The following is a 17,931-nucleotide window of genomic DNA, read 5'->3' as shown; positions in this document are numbered from 1 at the left end:
TGAACCTTCTAATGGGGCAACATATGTTGTGTGAAAAGGTTATGTTTTGGCAAATGCGGTCACGTCATATTTAGCTATGTCTTTCTGTCATGGTCATATAACTGCATACCTGTAGCTTTGTATTAGTTTAATCCCCACCGCTTCCTTTCTATTTGTGTGGGCGGGAAAAGAAAGGGTCTAATGTCCAACAAATTTTATTTGCTCTATGGGATAGGTGATAGGCTGCAGCATACAGGCTTGTTTATTGGTGACCACAGCACACTATATACTGTACAACAAGAAAGTTTGACAAAAGGAAAATTTTTTAATCCACACTTCATCAATATTGACGAATTAAATATGGTTGAAAAAAAAATCATAGATCTAAACACATAGTTTTAGGGGGCGCTTAATGGACATTAAAATTTAACTGATTTGCTTTTTTTCCGGAGAGCTTGTATAACATTCTCACAAATCAAAAAGCCTTTGCCAGTGTAGTCCTTCACCAAGCAAAAGCAAAAAAAAAAAAAAAAGAATTTTAAGGATAAAAGATTTATAGTGGAACCTGTGTTAACAGTTACCTGAATTAAGTGGTCACATTCGTGTAACAGCCATGGACATGAGGTCAAATATTTTTCCTATACGACCAAGCGGTAGTTTGCCAATGAATCACTGTACACACATTATTTAAACTCTCATGCATAGTTGTCGCTATTATATAAAGAGCAGTTATCGTTTATCAGCCAACTGCAACTAACATGCTATCCCTTTCAATGAATCTAGCTGTGGAACTTTAAATTCCATCACTATTCAATGTTCAAAAACGATAATCCCTTAGTTTCAAAATAAATTGTGGCACTACTCTACTATTGAGTAGCTATTGAAGGTGCAGCATTTAACCAAGGAAATACGGTGTACCAGTATAGCTTGTGATATAACAGGCACCAAACTTATTTTCCTAGATACAAATCCAAGTAACAGTGTCTCTAATCTGTATCTTGGCTTGTTTGCACCCGTAATACTTACGGTGTTTTTGATTGTGCAGAAAAGAGTTAAATTTTTTATTAAGCACATAGCTTAATATTGGCTCATGCAAGCTCACTTTAAAATTATGTTCAGAGGTTCATGACCATTGTTGCTTGTGATGTTGTTTTCATACAGTAACAGTCTGTTTGTGCATCCGTTTTCCAGTTTGTTCTTTTTTATCATGTCTGAATTTGAACAGGGTCAATTCCTATGCCTCTATGTATGTCAGTGCACAATGGTGTTGTTATATTGTTGCAGAAAGAATGCACCGTGGGTACATATGTGGCTTAATATGAGGTAATATTCTCCTTAAAAATCCTGAAAAAAATCATTGTAACCAGTTACACAAGTTACAAAGTTACAACTTTAACTACTAATATCTCAGTAATCTTTTATGACTTTATATAATTTAGCTCCTAATATCTTACTACAATTGGTTAAAAATGTATTTAGATGTTGTGAAAATTTATCTTATAACTGGTTTCAGAAGTTACTAGGTTACAGTAGAGATGAACTGACTGGCACAACAAATTGTAGTGGGAAATGGTTAAAGCAGATGACAGTGGCCACAACAAACTGCAATAGGTTTCAATGGAATACAATAGGTTACAATGCGTTACAATGGGTTACAGTAGGTTACACTGGGTTACAATAGGTTACAATGGGTTACAGTAGGTTACAATGGGTTACAGTAGGTTACAATGGGTTACAGTAGGTTACAATGGGTTACAGTAGGTTACAATAGGTTGCAATGGGTTACAGTAGGTTACAATGGGTTACAATAGGTTACAATGGGTTACAGTAGGTTACAATAGGTTGCAATGGGTTACAGTAGGTTACAATGGGTTACAATAGGTTACAATGGGTTACGGTAGATTACAATGGGTTACTATAGGTTACAATGGGTTACAATAGGTTACAATGGGTTACGGTAGGTTACAATAGGTTACAATGGGTTACGGTAGGTTACAATGGGTTACAATAGGTTACTATAGGTTACAATGGGTTACAGTAGGTTACAATGGGTTACGGTAGGTTACAATGGGTTACATTAGGTTACAATGGGTTACAGTAGGTTACAATAGGTTACAATGGGTTACAATAGGTTACAACGGGTTACAGTAGGTTACAATGGGTTACAATAGGTTACAATAGGTTACAATGGGTTACAGTAGGTTACAATGGGTTACAATAGGTTACAATGGGTTACAGTAGGTTACAATGGGTTACAATAGGTTACAATGGGTTACGGTAGGTTACAATGGGTTACAATAGGTTACAATGGGTTACGGTAGGTTACAATGGGTTACAATAGGTTACAATGGGTTACGGTAGGTTACAGTGGGTTACGGTAGGTTACAATGGGTTACGGTAGGTTACAGTAGGTTACAATGGGTTACAATAGGTTACAATGGGTTACAGTGGGTTACAGTAGGTTACTATAGGTTACAATGGGTTACGGTAGGTTACAATGGGTTACGGTAGGTTACAATGGGTTACAGTAGGTTACAATGGGTTACAGTAGGTTACAATGGGTTACAATAGGTTACAATGGGTTACAATAGGTTACAATGGGTTACGGTAGGTTACAATGGGTTACAATAGGTTACAATGGGTTACAGTAGGTTACAATGGGTTACAATAGGTTACAACGGGTTACAGTAGCTTACAATGGGTTACAATAGGTTACAATGGGTTACAGTAGGTTACAATGGGTTACAATAGATTACAGTAGGTTACAATGGGTTACAATAGGTTACAATGGGTTACAATAGGTTACAATGGGTTACAATAGGTTACGGTAGGTTACAATGGGTTACAATAGGTTACAATGGGTTACAATAGGTTACAATGGGTTACAGTAGGTAACAATGGGTTACAGTAGGTTACAATGGGTTACAGTAGGTTACAATGGGTTACAGTAGGTTACAATGGGTTACAGTGGGTTACAATGGGTTACAATAGGTTACAATGGATTACAATAGGTTACAATGGGTTACAGTGAGTTACAATAGGTTACAATGGGTTACAGTGAGTTACAATAGGTTACAATGAGTTACGGTAGGTTACAATAGATCACAGTAGGTTACGATAGGTTACAATAGGTTACAGTGGGTTACAGTAAGTTACAATAGGTTACAATGGGTTACAGTAGGTTACAATGGGCTACAGTAAGTCACAATAGGTTACAATGGATTACGGTAGGTTACAATGGGTTACAGTAGGTTACAATGGGTTACGGTAGGTTACAATGGGTTACGATAGGTTACAATGGGTTATGGTAGGTTACGATAGGTTACAATGGGTTATGGTAGGTTACAATGGGTTATAGTACGTTACAATGGGTTACAGTAATTTAAAATTGGTTACGGTAGGTTGCAGTGGGTTACAACAGGTTACAGTATGTTACAACATGTTATAATGGGTTACAACAAGTTACAGTGGGTTACAAGAAGCTACGGTTGATTACAATTACAACAGGTTATGATAGGCTACAATCTGTTACAAACAGTTACAGTGGTTCGCTTCCAGAAATTATCTAAACATTGATATAATTATAGTGCTTGAATGTTAACATTGCTATGGTGGTGCAGTTACAACTGTTGCAGAGATAGCTACTAGTCCAGTAGAATGACTAGTTTAGAGATACTTGTAATATTAAAAACAGTACTACAGCAGAATACAACTAGCAACAACTTTATAACTGAGCAAAATCAGAGATAACAGCATACAAATGACAAGTCCTTTTGTATAAAACTAAATCATCTATAGATACTACTGTTCTAGCACATTCTGCAATAACTAGAATGATCAAATTTCCTCAAAGTTCTAAATAGTTCTACGGAGTTCTAGAACATTCTGGACACGTATTCTTCCTTAAAAACAACTGCATGTGTTTGGTAAATAGTTCCATTGATTTATTAGCAAAAAATGTGTCGTCTAGCTGATGACCTAGGCATCAACTTTAGCTGATGCCCATGGCCTCTGGTAATGGTTGAACTACAGGGGTGCAAATAGTAGGTTCCATGTCATAGTAGTTATTCAATATTTTGTAGGCTTCAATCAAATTACCCCTTTGGCATCTATAGTAAAGGGATACAGACCTTATTTTTAAGCGGCTTTCATATGACAAATGTGAGATCATGAAGGTATTGGTGGCTTGTCTCTGAACTTTTTCTAGTACTGTATGTTTATATCTTTGGCCAGATAAGGGTTCCAAACCTGTACACAGTACTCAATATGGGACGTACATACATTTTGAATAAAAAGACAAGCATATCAACTAACACCTTCTGATAAAACAGAGAACCCGAGAAGATTTAACTACAGCTCTCTGACAGTGTAGAGATGGCTTTAAGTCACTCCTACACATACGCCAAGATCTTTCTCCTCACTGACTACTTCTAAATCAGTAGATAAGTTGGTAGTAATGCCCTCAACCATTCTAGTTGCTAAGTGTACGGGAAAGTGGGTTGAGATTTTTGGCAATTAATGCCTTGGAGCACCAGAGACTACAATGTCGTTTTACCTTTTGTGTAAGTATACAAGGAATTCCTTATCACATCACAAATTCAAACAATCTTTTTGCACCATTTTACACTATTCCAATACTTATTGATATCAGAGGCGGTTGGACTCGATACAAGTGCACTAAAATAAAGTTGATACAAGGCCCTAAGACACTGCCCTGTGGAACACCACTGATTACAGTAGAGCAGAAAGAAGCTGATCCACTGACACAAATCCTTTGTCTACAATTACTTAAGAAATTTTGAATCCACTTAACCTACTGTGACCCACTGTAACCCATTGTAACCTATTGTAACCTACCGTAACCTATTGTAACCTACCGTAACCTACTGTCACCTATTGTAACCTACTGTGACCCACTGTAACTCATTGTAACCTATTGTAACCTACCGTAACCTATTGTAACCTACCGTAACCTACTGTAACCCATTGTAACCTTCTGTAACCCATTGTAACCTATCGTAACCCATTGTAACCTACAGTAACCCATTGTAACCTACCATAACCTATAGTAACCTACTGTAACCCATTGTAACCTACTGTAACCTACCGTAACCCACTGTAACCCACTGTAACCTACTGTAACCCATTGTAACCTATTGTAACCGATTGTAACCCACTGTAACCCATTGTAACCTACTGTAACCCATTGTTACCTACTGTAACCCATTGTAACCTATTGTAACCCATTGTAACCTACCATAACCCATTGTAACCTATTGTAACCCATTGTAACCTATTGTAACCTACTGTAACCCATTGTAACCTATTGTAACCCATTGTAACCTATTGTAACCGATTGTAACCCACTGTAACCCATTGTAACCTACTGTAACCCATTGTTACCTACTGTAACCCATTGTAACCTATTGTAACCCATTGTAACCTACCATAACCCATTGTAACCTATTGTAACCCATTGTAACCTATTGTAACCTACTGTAACCCATTGTAACCTATTGTAACCCATTGTAACCTACTGTAACCCATTGCAACCTATTGTAACCCATTTTAACCTACTGTAACCCATTGTAACCTATTGTAACCCATTGTAACCTACTGTAACCCATTGTAACCTATTGTAACCTACTGTAACCCATTGTAACCTACTGTAACCCATTGTAACCTATTGTAACCTACTGTAACCCATTGTAACCTATTGTAACCTATTGTAACCCATTGTAACCTATTGTAACCTACTGTAACCCATTGTAACCTACTGTAACCCATTGTAACCTACTGTAACCCATTGTAACCTACTGTAACCTACCGTAACCCATTGTAACCTATTGTAACCTACTGTAACTTACTGTAGCTCATTGTAACCTATCGTAACCCATTGTAACCTACTGTAACCCATTGTAACCTACCGTAACCCATTGTAACCTACTGTAACCGATTGTAACTTACTGTAACCCATTGTAACTTACTGTAACCCATTGTAACTTACTGTAACCCATTGTTACCTACTGTAACCCATTGTTACCTACTGTAACCCATTGTTACCTACTGTAACCCATTGTAACCTACTGTAACCCATTGTAACCTACTGTAACCCATTGTTACCTACTGTAACCCATTGTAACCTACTGTAACCCATTGTAACCTACTGTAACCCATTGTAACCTACTGTAGCCCATTGTTACCTACTGTAACCCATTGTTACCAACTGTAACCCATTGTTACCAACTGTAACCCATTGTTACCTACTGTAACCCATTGTTACCTACTGTAACCCATTGTTACCTACTGTAACCCATTGTTACCTACTGTAACCCATTGTTACCTATCGTAACCCACTGTTACCCATTGTAACCTATTGTGACCACTATCATCAGCTTTAATCACTTCAAATATTTGTAATTTCCCAGTACAATGTGTTGTGCCATTCAGTTCATTTCCATTGTAACCTAGTAACTTCTGAAGCCAGTTACAAGATAAATTTTCACAACATCTAAATACCTCATATTGTGCCATATCTAGTTTCTTCATGACACACGTCACTTTTTGTGTTGAAGCATGATTACTGACCAGAGATATAAATTTTAAAAATACCTACTTAAAAAGTACGATTTTGCTAAATCCTCCAAGATGACTAATGCTATTATTTACAAACTGAGATCATATGTGGCCAACAAAGCTTAAAATTGTTTGAAGTGAAAAGGACCAAAAAATAAGCGTGTCCTAATTGCTGACACACTATTAATACTTGCGTGTTCTGGTATATCATGGTGCCATTGTTGAAAAGCCTCAATTTTTTGTCAGAACTGTTCAGACAATGAAGGAAATTTATCCTATAAAAACTTATAGTTGTTGATTATTCCGTTATGTAGTTAAGTAGCATAACATAGTTGACGAAAGCAAAATTTCAAACATGCAAATAGCTGGATCCAAATCAGCTATGAATCTGAGCTCTCTTTATGAAATAGAACTATGTGTGGTAGAGCCATGCAGCGATTTTCATATACTTTTAAGTTGGCGTGAATGAGAAATGTAGCCTTGAATGTGTAGTACTTGGAAGAAATATTTTTATAGTTAACGGGCGCTTATAAGGAATGTGTACGCTTGTTCGAGCTTGTTCAATTGATGTAGTCTGCAAGAATAAACCATTTGTCACTTATCCACAAAGGTTTAAGATTCGTACAAAAAACGGCGATGGTTAAGGTGGCTGTAGTTTGGCTGTGTGTCCGTCACCAAGTGCGCTTCAGAAGTGCGCGTCAAACATGATACGAGGTCAGAAGCAAACGGTAGATGGATTTAGGCATTTTTGGTAAATTTCTTGTTCATGTACGCATCCTATGTGTTCACGGTAGTAGTAAGCCATGCATTTGGGGTCGGGCATACTTGCTAATATTGAGCCAGTGGAATAAAGAAAAAATTTTCTAAGGATTTCACTATAGCCCTTTAATACAGTTCTGTCAAAAGGAATGTTGTGATGGGTAACCAGGTGGGACTTCAGCTGCCTACACCTTCAACAGTACAATCTCCTGTGTGTTACTAGTCCGGCCCCAAGAGGACTTGCCTTAGTCTGGTACATCGCAGACCCTATCAGCAGGGCGCTTATCGATTGGAGATTATATGCCTTAGTCTGGTACATCGCAGACCCTATCAGCAGGGCGCTTATCGATTGGAGATTATATGCCTTAGTCTGGTACACCCTATCAGCAGGGCGCTTATCGATTGGAGATTATAATCTCCAATCGATAAGCGCCCTGCTGATAGGGTCTGCGATGTACCAGACTAGACTTGCGTATGGTGCATAGGCATTCCAATGCTGGTTCGCTCGAGGAAGTGTCACTTCAATAGCCTCTGTACTACGATCTGCAACTGCAGCCAAAGCCGGTCAAGATTGATTTCGATTTTGACCATTGACGCAAATTTGCCTTAAATTTTGACTTTATTCCATAAATTTATACTACATTTTTGTTCGCTACTACTCACCAAGCTTTTACTGTGCTGAGTAAACAGGTTGACCTTTGTTTTTGTAAAATCGGCCTTGTCCTTTGACCTGTCTCTTTGACCTCAGTCAGAGGTCGTAGTACAGTGGCTATTGGCTGTCGTAGGCTTTGTTAAGTGTGTTGTGTAGCGTAGTATCACATAGGTATATGCCATAATACATAGCATTCAGTTTATGCTCAGTGGCTATACAGTAAATTGACCAGCTTGCCACGGTACTTTTCATCATCAGAATGTTGATTGTAGGGGTGGCCTGATTCCAGGTTTGATGTACCCCACTGCAACTTTAATGCAACCAGGTAATTGGTCTCAAGTGCATGCTGTTGTCCTTTTTTTAATTCCTTAATGCATTTTTTTCAATGGTAACTCAATTGGTTATTCAAGTGTAGGCTAAGATACACTTAAATTTTATGAAATGCAAGCATGTTATCCAATTGTTGATGCTGTTGGTTGTTTAAAAGATGGAAGCGGAGAAGAGTGGCTAGTGTTTATACACGCATCACTTTCAGAATATGGAGACCGTATATAAGTCTGATCAGCTTGTTTCCTGACTCCCATTATGTACAATCAAACTGGCTTTTTACTAGAGATTATTTGGCTTTGATGCTGACTTCAAAAACACACTATTAGTGTAGGAAAACCCCAATCTCAAATTCCGAATCTTGGCAATAAACATCTAAAAGCATTTGAAATAATTATGGTATATTATCAACTGAATGAAAGTTTTTTTTTTTTTCAAAACAGTGACCATGAGAAGTTTTCCAGACCCCTTCAGTTCTACTAATATAACTACTAATATATTTGTTTTGGCTTTACTTTGCTTGAAAATATTTCGTTGTCTTTGAACTGTCATTATTACATGTACAGTACATAAAAAATAAGGAGAAATTTCTTCAAAGGTGTGAATATAGACCAAACACTTGTATCCGTTTGCCAACTTTTGCTGTCTGCTGGTTTGAAAGTTAATTCCAACATGTCGAAGAGGGCCAGAAGTGTTAAATTTCATCTCTATGACATGTTGGAAAGGATCATTTTACTGTCTCAACCTTTGTTTTACGGTCAAATGCTAACATGTGGTAATCCATTTCAAATATTAGCGACCACTTTAATGAATAGAACCTTAGGATAAAAACAGTATCCTGGTAATCAAGATGTGTTGCTTTTCCGTACAGAGGCTACTGGGACTGTCATAGGTTACTTCCAATTTTCCGGGGTTTACATTACTGTATGGCAATAAGCCTGCATGGCATGTGCAAGTACAATTTTGCGAGCTTAAGCACATGTATCTATTATGTGAGATATTGATCTGTATCTAGAGTGAACAAATGGCTTACACATAAATTGTGACATACTTGTGTTATATTTTAGGTTTATAAACTGTTGCATCAAGCTGATTTCACCAGTTTTGAAGGCCTATAAGAATGCTTTGAGCATCATGAACATTTGTTTTTAGGATTAGAAACACAGTATCATCAAGTCAGGTATTGCAAGGAACACTTCAATCTGATTGTAATAATTATACTAATCATCGTCCCTTATTATAAACGTGTTTATCTTGCAGGAGCATTTAACGGTTTTCCTTGGCGATCGCCGTGTGTGGAAAGGTTGTGGTGCTCAGAGACAATGCATTACGGAACAAGATTGTCTGATGCATATACCAATCTTGGAAACAATTCAGTCTCTTTTGAAGACTGACGCTGTTCTATCAGGCCTGGTTAGTAAGTAAAGGTAGTATTGCATAATAGCAATTATAGGCTCTATGTGTGATGCCGGATTTGAAGAACAGTTGGCATGGATCAGACTTTTTCAAGTGCTTTCAGGTTTGTAACCTCGAAGTATGATAAAGAGTGTGTATTGTGTAGGTGCGTGTGTGCATATATGCATGAGACAACTCAGATTTTATGGATGTGAAAACTATATCATTTTTTTTTCTTGTAGTTGTAGTTGTGTGAAGTTGTATTTTTTCTTGTAGTTGTAGTTATAGTTTTATACTTCTGCATTTTTCCAGTCAATACCTTAGTCACATTGTGTTATACGTCCCACCATGCATGCTTGCTTCACACACTATGACAGTACATCTCTATGTCTAATGGCCATGCAATTTTACAAGCAATTAGAGTGTATGTATTCATCTTGATGCTCATCATATCTTTATTGAAGGTTTATAACAAAATTTATTGAATGGTGAAGTTTTAGTTGGTTGTAGGTGGACATAAATCAATGGAGTATCAGTGTGTGTGTGTACCAAACTGCAAAATATCACATGTAACAATGATTCATTAATATTATTGATCAATAGTACAAATATATCAAGTCTGCTTTGGTACGTGCACCTGTATTTCAGTGATTTTATGTCCACCTGTTACCAACTAAAATTTCACCATACAACAACTTTTACTATACTCCTACAATAAAGAAACAATATCATCTCAGCAAAAACCAGCCTATTTGCACCTTTTCCAAATTTGCTTTTATTGTTTCCCTATTATCTACAAGGACCAAAGAATGGACTGCCAAAATTTCAGCCTAATATGTTGAGTTACTTTGGAATCATAGCATTAGGCAGTAGGAACAAACAAAACATCAATTTGTACAGTGATGGCTCTAAGTTTGGTATGGAATTGTTTCCTGTGTGAACTGTGTGTTGTTTGTGTTATGTGTGTATGCAGTGAAACAAACTGTCCACATTACTAGGATGCAATAACAGGGATGTACCTAGCTTTAGAATAGTGGCGGTTATAAGAGACAAGAGTGTAGGATAAAATGTGTGGGTCCTTAAGCTTGACAGGTGAGGTAGTGGCTATTTTTTCTGAGTGCTAGTCATAGCTAACTACTGCTAACCATTGTGGGAACATCCCTGCAATATTAGATAAGCCTCAAAAGCAGCTAAAAGTGCAAAGCCTCTATGCTATAACTTTGCCTCAACTGGTGTAAAGCACAATTGCGTTCTTTTTTTCCAGGAGCTATAAACAACAAGTACCTTCTATTGGGGTTATCTCAGTTATCGTTTTTTCATGAGCCAACTGACCTTCAGCTGTTCATCAACTCTGGAATTTTACAGTTGCTAGACAACCTCCTGTCTAGCCAGCAGGCTCAATTGGTGGTAGCTAATGATGACGAAAAGAACAAATATGTGCTCAACGAGAGAGTGGTCCTCAGCTGTTCTCAACTGCTGCAACTTATTGCTGGGTCAGTGAAATAAATTGTTATAGTGTGACTATGTCTTTTTGGTGCCTGCACGAAGTGTAGTTTGTGTGCATTTATGGCATAGTGTAGTGTGTTGTGTGTGCATGTGTGTGCCTTAAGAACTTGTAGCATCAATACCCAGTGAATGTCGTATAGTGTTCCTGACATGAGACTTGTACTGCAATTTGACAAGTGTGTTATTGTATGCTAAGTGGTAGCCATCTGATTGATGAATATATACACCTGCCTGTACATTGTAGGACTCAAACGATTATTTCCACGTACAGTGTAATTGCAGTTATCCAGAATTCTGTCCAGCCGAACTCCAAAATGATTGTTCTATTAGAGTAGTTGACGGTTCTATATATACATTAGAGCAAGTAATTGTTTTATTAAGATATTTATGCTTTTTACACACTATTTCAGATTTTTAAGAGTTCTGGTTCCAGAATGTTTGCATAACTGAAGTATCATTTCTACCCTGGTTCAAAGTTTAAATCCACTTATCTCACAAAGGAAATGTTCATATAAAAGCAGTATGTGAATACCACAACAATCAGATAATTTCGTTGCACTATAAAACAGTAGATGATAGGTTTTATGACCTTCTACTTCCTTATAAAAATATGGTATAGAAAGTCATCGATAGTACTGGTGTTTGTGCAGCCCCACATGCACCCACTAGGCAAGCACTACAACACTTGGAGTTAACACTGTAATACATTGGCATGCTTCAAGTGCTTGTGCTTATGGTCAAGCTCCTTTACAAGAGCTTGAAGAAGTGTCAGGCTGCAGAGCTGCTTTTCAACACTTGTTCCATATTACAGGGAAAGACTTGATGTGTTGAAGTCACCACCTGAAGTAATCCAGTTTCTACTAGCTGCTCTATACCATCAACTCAACATCCTTTCACACTCCAGTCAGCTTGAAGAGGAGACGGCCGCTGCCAGAGACAAGCGATTGGTGGAACTATTAGGTTTTATACTTTTCCTTAAAATGCTTTTCTCAAATTTCCCTGGACTGATGGAGTTTGCTGACATCAAGAAATGGTTCATGCACTTCAAGAGTATAGCTACCAGTAGTTGCCAAGGTGTGTTGTATGATCTGAGTATATTTTGTAGTTATTAAAGTTTCTGCTATATCTATGAACACACAAACCTGTTGAGCAGGTTCACACTGTACTTACTGTTTGGTGATTATTGTTGGTTACCTGTTCTTATTCCAGACACTCTCAGTAAAGTTACCAAGAAGACCATCATACTGTCAATTCAGTTGCTAGGTGAACTATTGGTTACCAAATCCAACAGATTGTCAGTTGAAGTGGAGGCACAGGTAAAGTGGTGAATTGTGTGCTTGGTGGGTTTGGGCAAGACCTTTTTATGGAGGTATGAAGTGCACCTTAGCAATGTTGGGGACTGACTTGACATGGGCCAATGTAATGTAAGATGGTGTTGTTTACCTAGGGGGTGTCTGTTTACCAAGAGGGGGTGTCTGCAACAACAAGGCGTGAGCACTCCTTCCATGAGTGCCATACAGAAGGCCATCACAACTAATGAGTTGTCAAGACACTGCCGGAGAAGGACTCTTGGAGCAGACGAGACCTTCAAGAACATAGAGGCTTTGCTGCTGCAGTTTACCCCTGCAACTGATTCACTCGGTGTTCCTGTTTTCAGGTACATGTATCCCTGATTTCTCCAAAGTTCATTTTGTGTACTTCATTCAGTAAACAGATGGTCCCCATCTGGAATGAGGAGAAGAAGCACATCCCGTGTATTCAGGATCCTCCAAGCGTGGCCCTGTTTACTGTAACAGGACACATCAAGAAGGATGGGGTAGAGCTGCCAGTGTTTTGATGTGCAAGAGGCACAACATCCCTGGAATCGTTTCACCTCCACCTGGCCAGGTTAATCTGCAATTTTTCACAACTGTGATGTAGTTGTTTTTCCAGATTTATCCCTGGGTCATCTGCAAGTGATGTCCACTTCCAGGCTTATTTACTGGAGGGCTTGGCCAGGTGGAACCAGGCACGAGCACTGGCAGCAGCAGCAGTCTAGTATGCACATTTTTAATTTGCAGCTTGCTAGCAAGGTTAGTTTTTAAATTACTACACCCTTGCTGACTGACGTATCAGGTCAACAAGGTCAGCGAGTCTGTCTCCGGCAGCAAGCTACTCCCGTACCATCACACACCAACATGCTACAATGAGGGGGAGCTGTTTTGGGTGTCATACCTCTACAAACAAGCTGGCATGCTTCTTGAGCTCACTGAAGATAAGTTGGCTGAGGGTGAGGAGGGAGATGAAGAGCTACATGAAGAGCTACTGGATGAAGGGTTTGCAGAGGATGACACTGACACTGCCACCTTCACTGACACTGCCACCTTTTCTGAAGACCCCAGGATGGTTGGTATGGGAGTACCTGAAGAAGAAGATGATGAGGATGATGGTGATGATGATGACGATGAGATGGAAGTAGTAATTAATTGGACACAGATTGTAATATAATTATTTATGTGTCAGGATGATACTACCATTGATGATGGTACCACCATGGCAACCACCAGTTCCACCACCACTGCTTCCAATGACATTATATCTGCCAGTTCCACCACAGTAGACTCCAGGGGGATACCAGGATGGGAGAAGGTGGCACAGTTAGCCCAAGTGCTTGTTGGGCTGGACGGGCTATCTGTGTCAAATGAAGAGGTCCAGAAGATCAAGGCTCTCTGGGATGACCTGGATCCTTATGATAAGAGGGCTACAGAAGTGCTCCTTAAGTCTCAGCCACTGAATTTGAGGGGTCACTTTTGTGGTCAGAAGAGGACAGGTCACACGACCACAGAGCAAATGAGGAGGTATACTGACGTACTTAAGTGGTAGTAAACGATACTCTAGTATGTGTTACCACAGATGCATTCTCGCTGGAGTCTCTGTGCCATTGTCTCCATTAAAGAGCCGTGTTGTGGAAGCAATCTGCTTACTACTGTGCACTAGGCATAATGTGTCAACAAGGACCAGCGGTGCCGGTATGGTCATGAATATAATATTGTTATACTGTACTGACACATTCCATGTAGGCGGACAGAAAAGAGCCTACCTGTCCAAATGGAAACTAATTTTGCAGGATTACACTGCCATCCGGACTCGGCTGTACAATTCCCTAGACCTGCTGGAGGGGACCAACCTTGCATTGTATGCTATTAATCAGACCACTTTGGTTACTCACTCTATTCGATAAGGCTGAAGTTTTGATTCTTTTATTGATAGCAAAAATGGTACAAGAACGAGGAGAGGAGGAAGGAGATCCTGGCTGGAATGCAGGGTCAAGAGATGGTAGCTCCACCACTCTGTGCACAGGAGAATCTTCCAGCAAATAACCAGCCACCTTCCCCTCCTGCCCCTCCAGCACCACACCATCAATTCTCCGAGCCGGATGACACATCTGGACAGGCTAGGATCAGAGCTGTTGCCGGCACTGGTACTCATGTGGGTTCTCGGGTCCAGTGCACAGTAGTACCACCGGAATTAGCTGCCCCACTAACAGTGACACACAAGCAGCGAGCTGGTAATCCTTAGTAGTATAGTCATAACAATTATTGTATAATTTGCAGGGATTCCAAGAACAGGAAGTGGAGACAGGTATGTTAAACCTTGTGTACGTCAATTTTGTGTATGTCATGTTTTAGGAACTGTGTGTCATACCGCCATTTGGCACCGTAAGCGAGCACTGAAGAGAAGGATGGAAGAAGCTGCTGCTGCTGGACTGGAGGGACCTCTTCCTCCACCACGCCAACACAAAAAGCATAAACAACATGATTGCAGCAAATGCCACCAGCCTTTGAGTGGTAATTACAAACTAGACACTATATGTCCTGATTGTTCATTTTAGTGCATAGTGGGCACACCCAGTATTATGGGAACTGGTACTGCCCAAACCTACCAGGGCAAGTGCCAGTTGCTGAGTGGAGGGCACAACAGAAGGTGAACCGAGTTGCCCAGAGGGAGAGAGAACAGCAGCAGCGGCAGCGGCAGCGGCAGCTGCAGTAGGAAACAGACTAACAATGAGAAGGTTTGCCATGATGATCTGTGCATAAGATAATTCAGTGGACTGACTACTTCCAGTAGGCGCCCAGCAGCAGCGGCAGCTGCAGTAGGAAACAGACTAACAATGAGAAGGTTTGCCTTGATGATCTGTGCATAAGATAATTCAGTGGACTGACTACTTCCAGTAGGCGCCCAGTGATCACAATGAAGGACAGTGTAACCCATCATGGTGCTGCAGGAGTGGACTTGGACTTTCTGAATGTAAGTGTACGATTTGTTTGTACATGAATGGAGTATACTATTATATATTAGGAAGCAGTGATGGAACAAGTTTTTAATGACAATATATACCAAAAAATATTCAGTGTATGCTTATTACTAGTAGTAGTGGTGTGTCACTCTTTTTGGTTTAACTTCACAAAAGGTGGACTGGAATCTGGTCGCAAAAATTTCATGGAATTCGCTTTATGATATGACATCAACCCTCTGCATCCTGATCACTATATCTCCATAATATCCTTACATTAACTACAGTTATGTGCACCCTGTGCAATCTACTCTAATAAAGCAGTCACTTTGAATTGTGAATTAATTAATTGTACCAAACATTCAAGTAGTTCCCCTAGATTTGATTCCTAGTGGGGCTTACCGGTTTATGCCAAGTAAGATTTGTTTGAAAGAAGAATGCGGCAGTACTTTCAAGGACCTTGATCCTTTTAATGTAGAGACCCCCTGTACATGTGTTTTGTTACTTTTCTGTAGTTGAACTTCATAAAGTCTGTAGGAATCCACTTACCAATGTCAGCATTGCGTGAACGTCCCAGTGTACGGGACCTGACAAGTCTTAGAACTGAACGAGTATACTTAAGGAGGGCATGTGTCTTACAATTGAACCAGGACTGTACTTTGTGGATGCAGTAAGTTGAGCATCATTTAGAACAAAACATGTTGCGTGTTCCCATAACTACAGGATGCAGCGTTAGCCAGAAATGTTTCATATCAACAGAGATATGTTGGAACCATTCCAAAACTTCAATGAAGGGGTAAGCATTTGTTAACAAAATCTGTCGTTCTATGCATCCTTTGATTTTTGTTAGCCTGGTGACACATTGCAATTGTGACCCTTAGGCAACTTTTTAAACAAAGTAGGATGCATGTTCTCTGTACATTGCAGGGATCACCTTATTTCCATCTTTATTAGGTACGTATTGAAGATGATGTAATAATCTCCTCGTACTGTGGGGGGGATTAAGTCCAGGATGATCAACATCTCATAATTTTCTGGACTGGACTATTGTATCACTATGTGTATTATGTTGAATGTGTTGATAATGGTATTAATTTGATATTCGTAAGCTTGTGGATGTTCTAAACACGTGCATGCTCGTTGTATGTTACTATCTTATGACCAGATGTGCTTGAGGGGTTATATAGGGTCTTGATATTGATCTCGCCTATGTCACTTCAGTCTGGTGGCCTTAGCTTGTTTGATTGGTGGTATTTCCAGCTGTCCAGCACTGTAACACATTGCACTTGGGAACGGTGGCAACGGCAACCCATCCAGCCTGTAAAAATAAATCAAACCATTGACAGTAAGTAAGAAACAAAAAGTGTGGAGATCTGGAGTACTTGATAGTGACATAGTTACTGTCTATGATATTGATGATTACACAGTGTGACCATAGATAAGAATACTACAATCCTTTACTACAATCTTTTACTGACTGCTCTATTAGAGTATATCGATCTTTTGTGAATTTTTTTATGGAAGAAAAAGGGAAGGAAGTGTCCCCCATCCCCTAGATGGGCCACTGATTATAAGGTTTGGTCAGAATGATGATTACCATGACTGAACACTGACTGTTCTGGGCTCCCCTCTGGGGCCTGTTGTCTGGAGGCTGAATAGGAGATGTTGTACAAGTTATGCTGATGCCTATAGCTAGCATATCAAGCTAGCTAGCTTTACTCTGCAAAGCCTGTGACATATAGCTACATGTACAAGGGAAGCCCCATGAACTCTCATTACCTAAAAGATGGATTGATTGCTACTGTCATGTGAGTGGAGGCCCTATTAGCTCTTGTGTAGATGAGGGTAACTAGCTATACTATGGATTATAGAGGGCCTATGGCTATAGTGGGCTACTGTTAAAAGATCGTGATGGTGTATAGAAACATTCGTCTGATAGCCACTGAGAGCAGTGTAATCTGCTACACGTAGTGGCTTCGATTAGTGGAACAATTAACGCTTGGAGGCCACAAAAGGCAGGCCATTCAGCTTAACAGCTGAACTTTGGGAAATTGGATTTGGCGAAATCCAATTTCCCAAAACTACAAAGCATAAAACTTTAGCGTTTGGAGCGCGCAGCGCGCCAAGTGCTAAAGTTTTATGCTTTGTAAGTATAAATAATAGGATGCATATATGGTGGAAAGATACCTGCATAAAACTCTATCCTTTGATTCTTTCTATGTGGTAATAATTGAATGATGGAAAGGTACCCTCATCATTAAAGCAAACAGATCCTTAAATTTTCTTCGGCGTAACTTAAGTAAATGTAGTAGCAATGTCAAGCAAAATGCCTACATTACCATTTTTAAGGCCATTGTTATAGAGTATGCAGCTTGTGTCTGGGACCCTTATCATGAATACTAAATATATGACATAGAAAAAATCCAACAACGTGCTGCAAGATGGGTCCTTTCTGATTTTAGTT

At 39.4% G+C, this 17,931-nt stretch overlaps 1 protein-coding gene across 13 annotated transcripts in view; it reads left to right on the top strand.

Moving 5' to 3' along the window:
• Positions 1 to 16,575, top strand: part of LOC136263546 (uncharacterized) — a 129,524-nt gene extending 112,949 nt beyond the window's left edge. Inside the window, exons 1-23 of one of the 13 annotated variants that reach the window (XM_066058145.1) lie at positions 7,171 to 7,306; positions 9,361 to 9,473; positions 9,554 to 9,706; positions 9,747 to 9,812; positions 10,953 to 11,181; positions 12,006 to 12,268; positions 12,404 to 12,510; positions 12,642 to 12,851; positions 12,902 to 13,081; positions 13,127 to 13,266; positions 13,310 to 13,648; positions 13,697 to 14,031; positions 14,087 to 14,202; positions 14,254 to 14,741; positions 14,788 to 14,815; positions 14,863 to 15,021; positions 15,066 to 15,245; positions 15,299 to 15,352; positions 15,406 to 15,481; positions 15,533 to 16,137; positions 16,191 to 16,263; positions 16,318 to 16,365; positions 16,422 to 16,575. In XM_066058145.1, coding sequence (XP_065914217.1) covers positions 13,153 to 13,266; positions 13,310 to 13,648; positions 13,697 to 14,031; positions 14,087 to 14,202; positions 14,254 to 14,414 — 1,065 coding nt within the window. In that variant the 5' untranslated portion in view covers positions 7,171 to 7,306; positions 9,361 to 9,473; positions 9,554 to 9,706; ... (5 more) ...; positions 12,902 to 13,081; positions 13,127 to 13,152 and the 3' untranslated portion in view covers positions 14,415 to 14,741; positions 14,788 to 14,815; positions 14,863 to 15,021; ... (5 more) ...; positions 16,318 to 16,365; positions 16,422 to 16,575. Of the gene's footprint in view, positions 1 to 7,170; positions 7,307 to 9,360; positions 9,502 to 9,553; positions 9,707 to 9,746; positions 9,813 to 10,952; positions 11,182 to 12,005; positions 12,269 to 12,403; positions 12,511 to 12,641; positions 12,852 to 12,901; positions 13,082 to 13,126; positions 13,267 to 13,309; positions 13,649 to 13,696; positions 14,032 to 14,086; positions 14,203 to 14,253; positions 14,742 to 14,787; positions 14,816 to 14,862; positions 15,022 to 15,065; positions 15,246 to 15,298; positions 15,353 to 15,405; positions 15,482 to 15,532; positions 16,138 to 16,190; positions 16,264 to 16,317; positions 16,366 to 16,421 lie in introns of those variants that run through there. The other 12 variants (XM_066058153.1, XM_066058150.1, XM_066058147.1 and 9 more) reach the window with 12 other exon arrangements.
• The last annotated feature ends 1,356 nt before the right edge of the window (positions 16,576 to 17,931 follow it).

Source organism: Dysidea avara, chromosome 8, assembly GCF_963678975.1.
Source record: "Dysidea avara chromosome 8, odDysAvar1.4, whole genome shotgun sequence".
Taxonomy (NCBI): domain Eukaryota; kingdom Metazoa; phylum Porifera; class Demospongiae; order Dictyoceratida; family Dysideidae; genus Dysidea; species Dysidea avara.
Note: the sequence above shows the minus strand (reverse complement) of the source record. Positions and strands in the feature narration are given on the sequence as shown.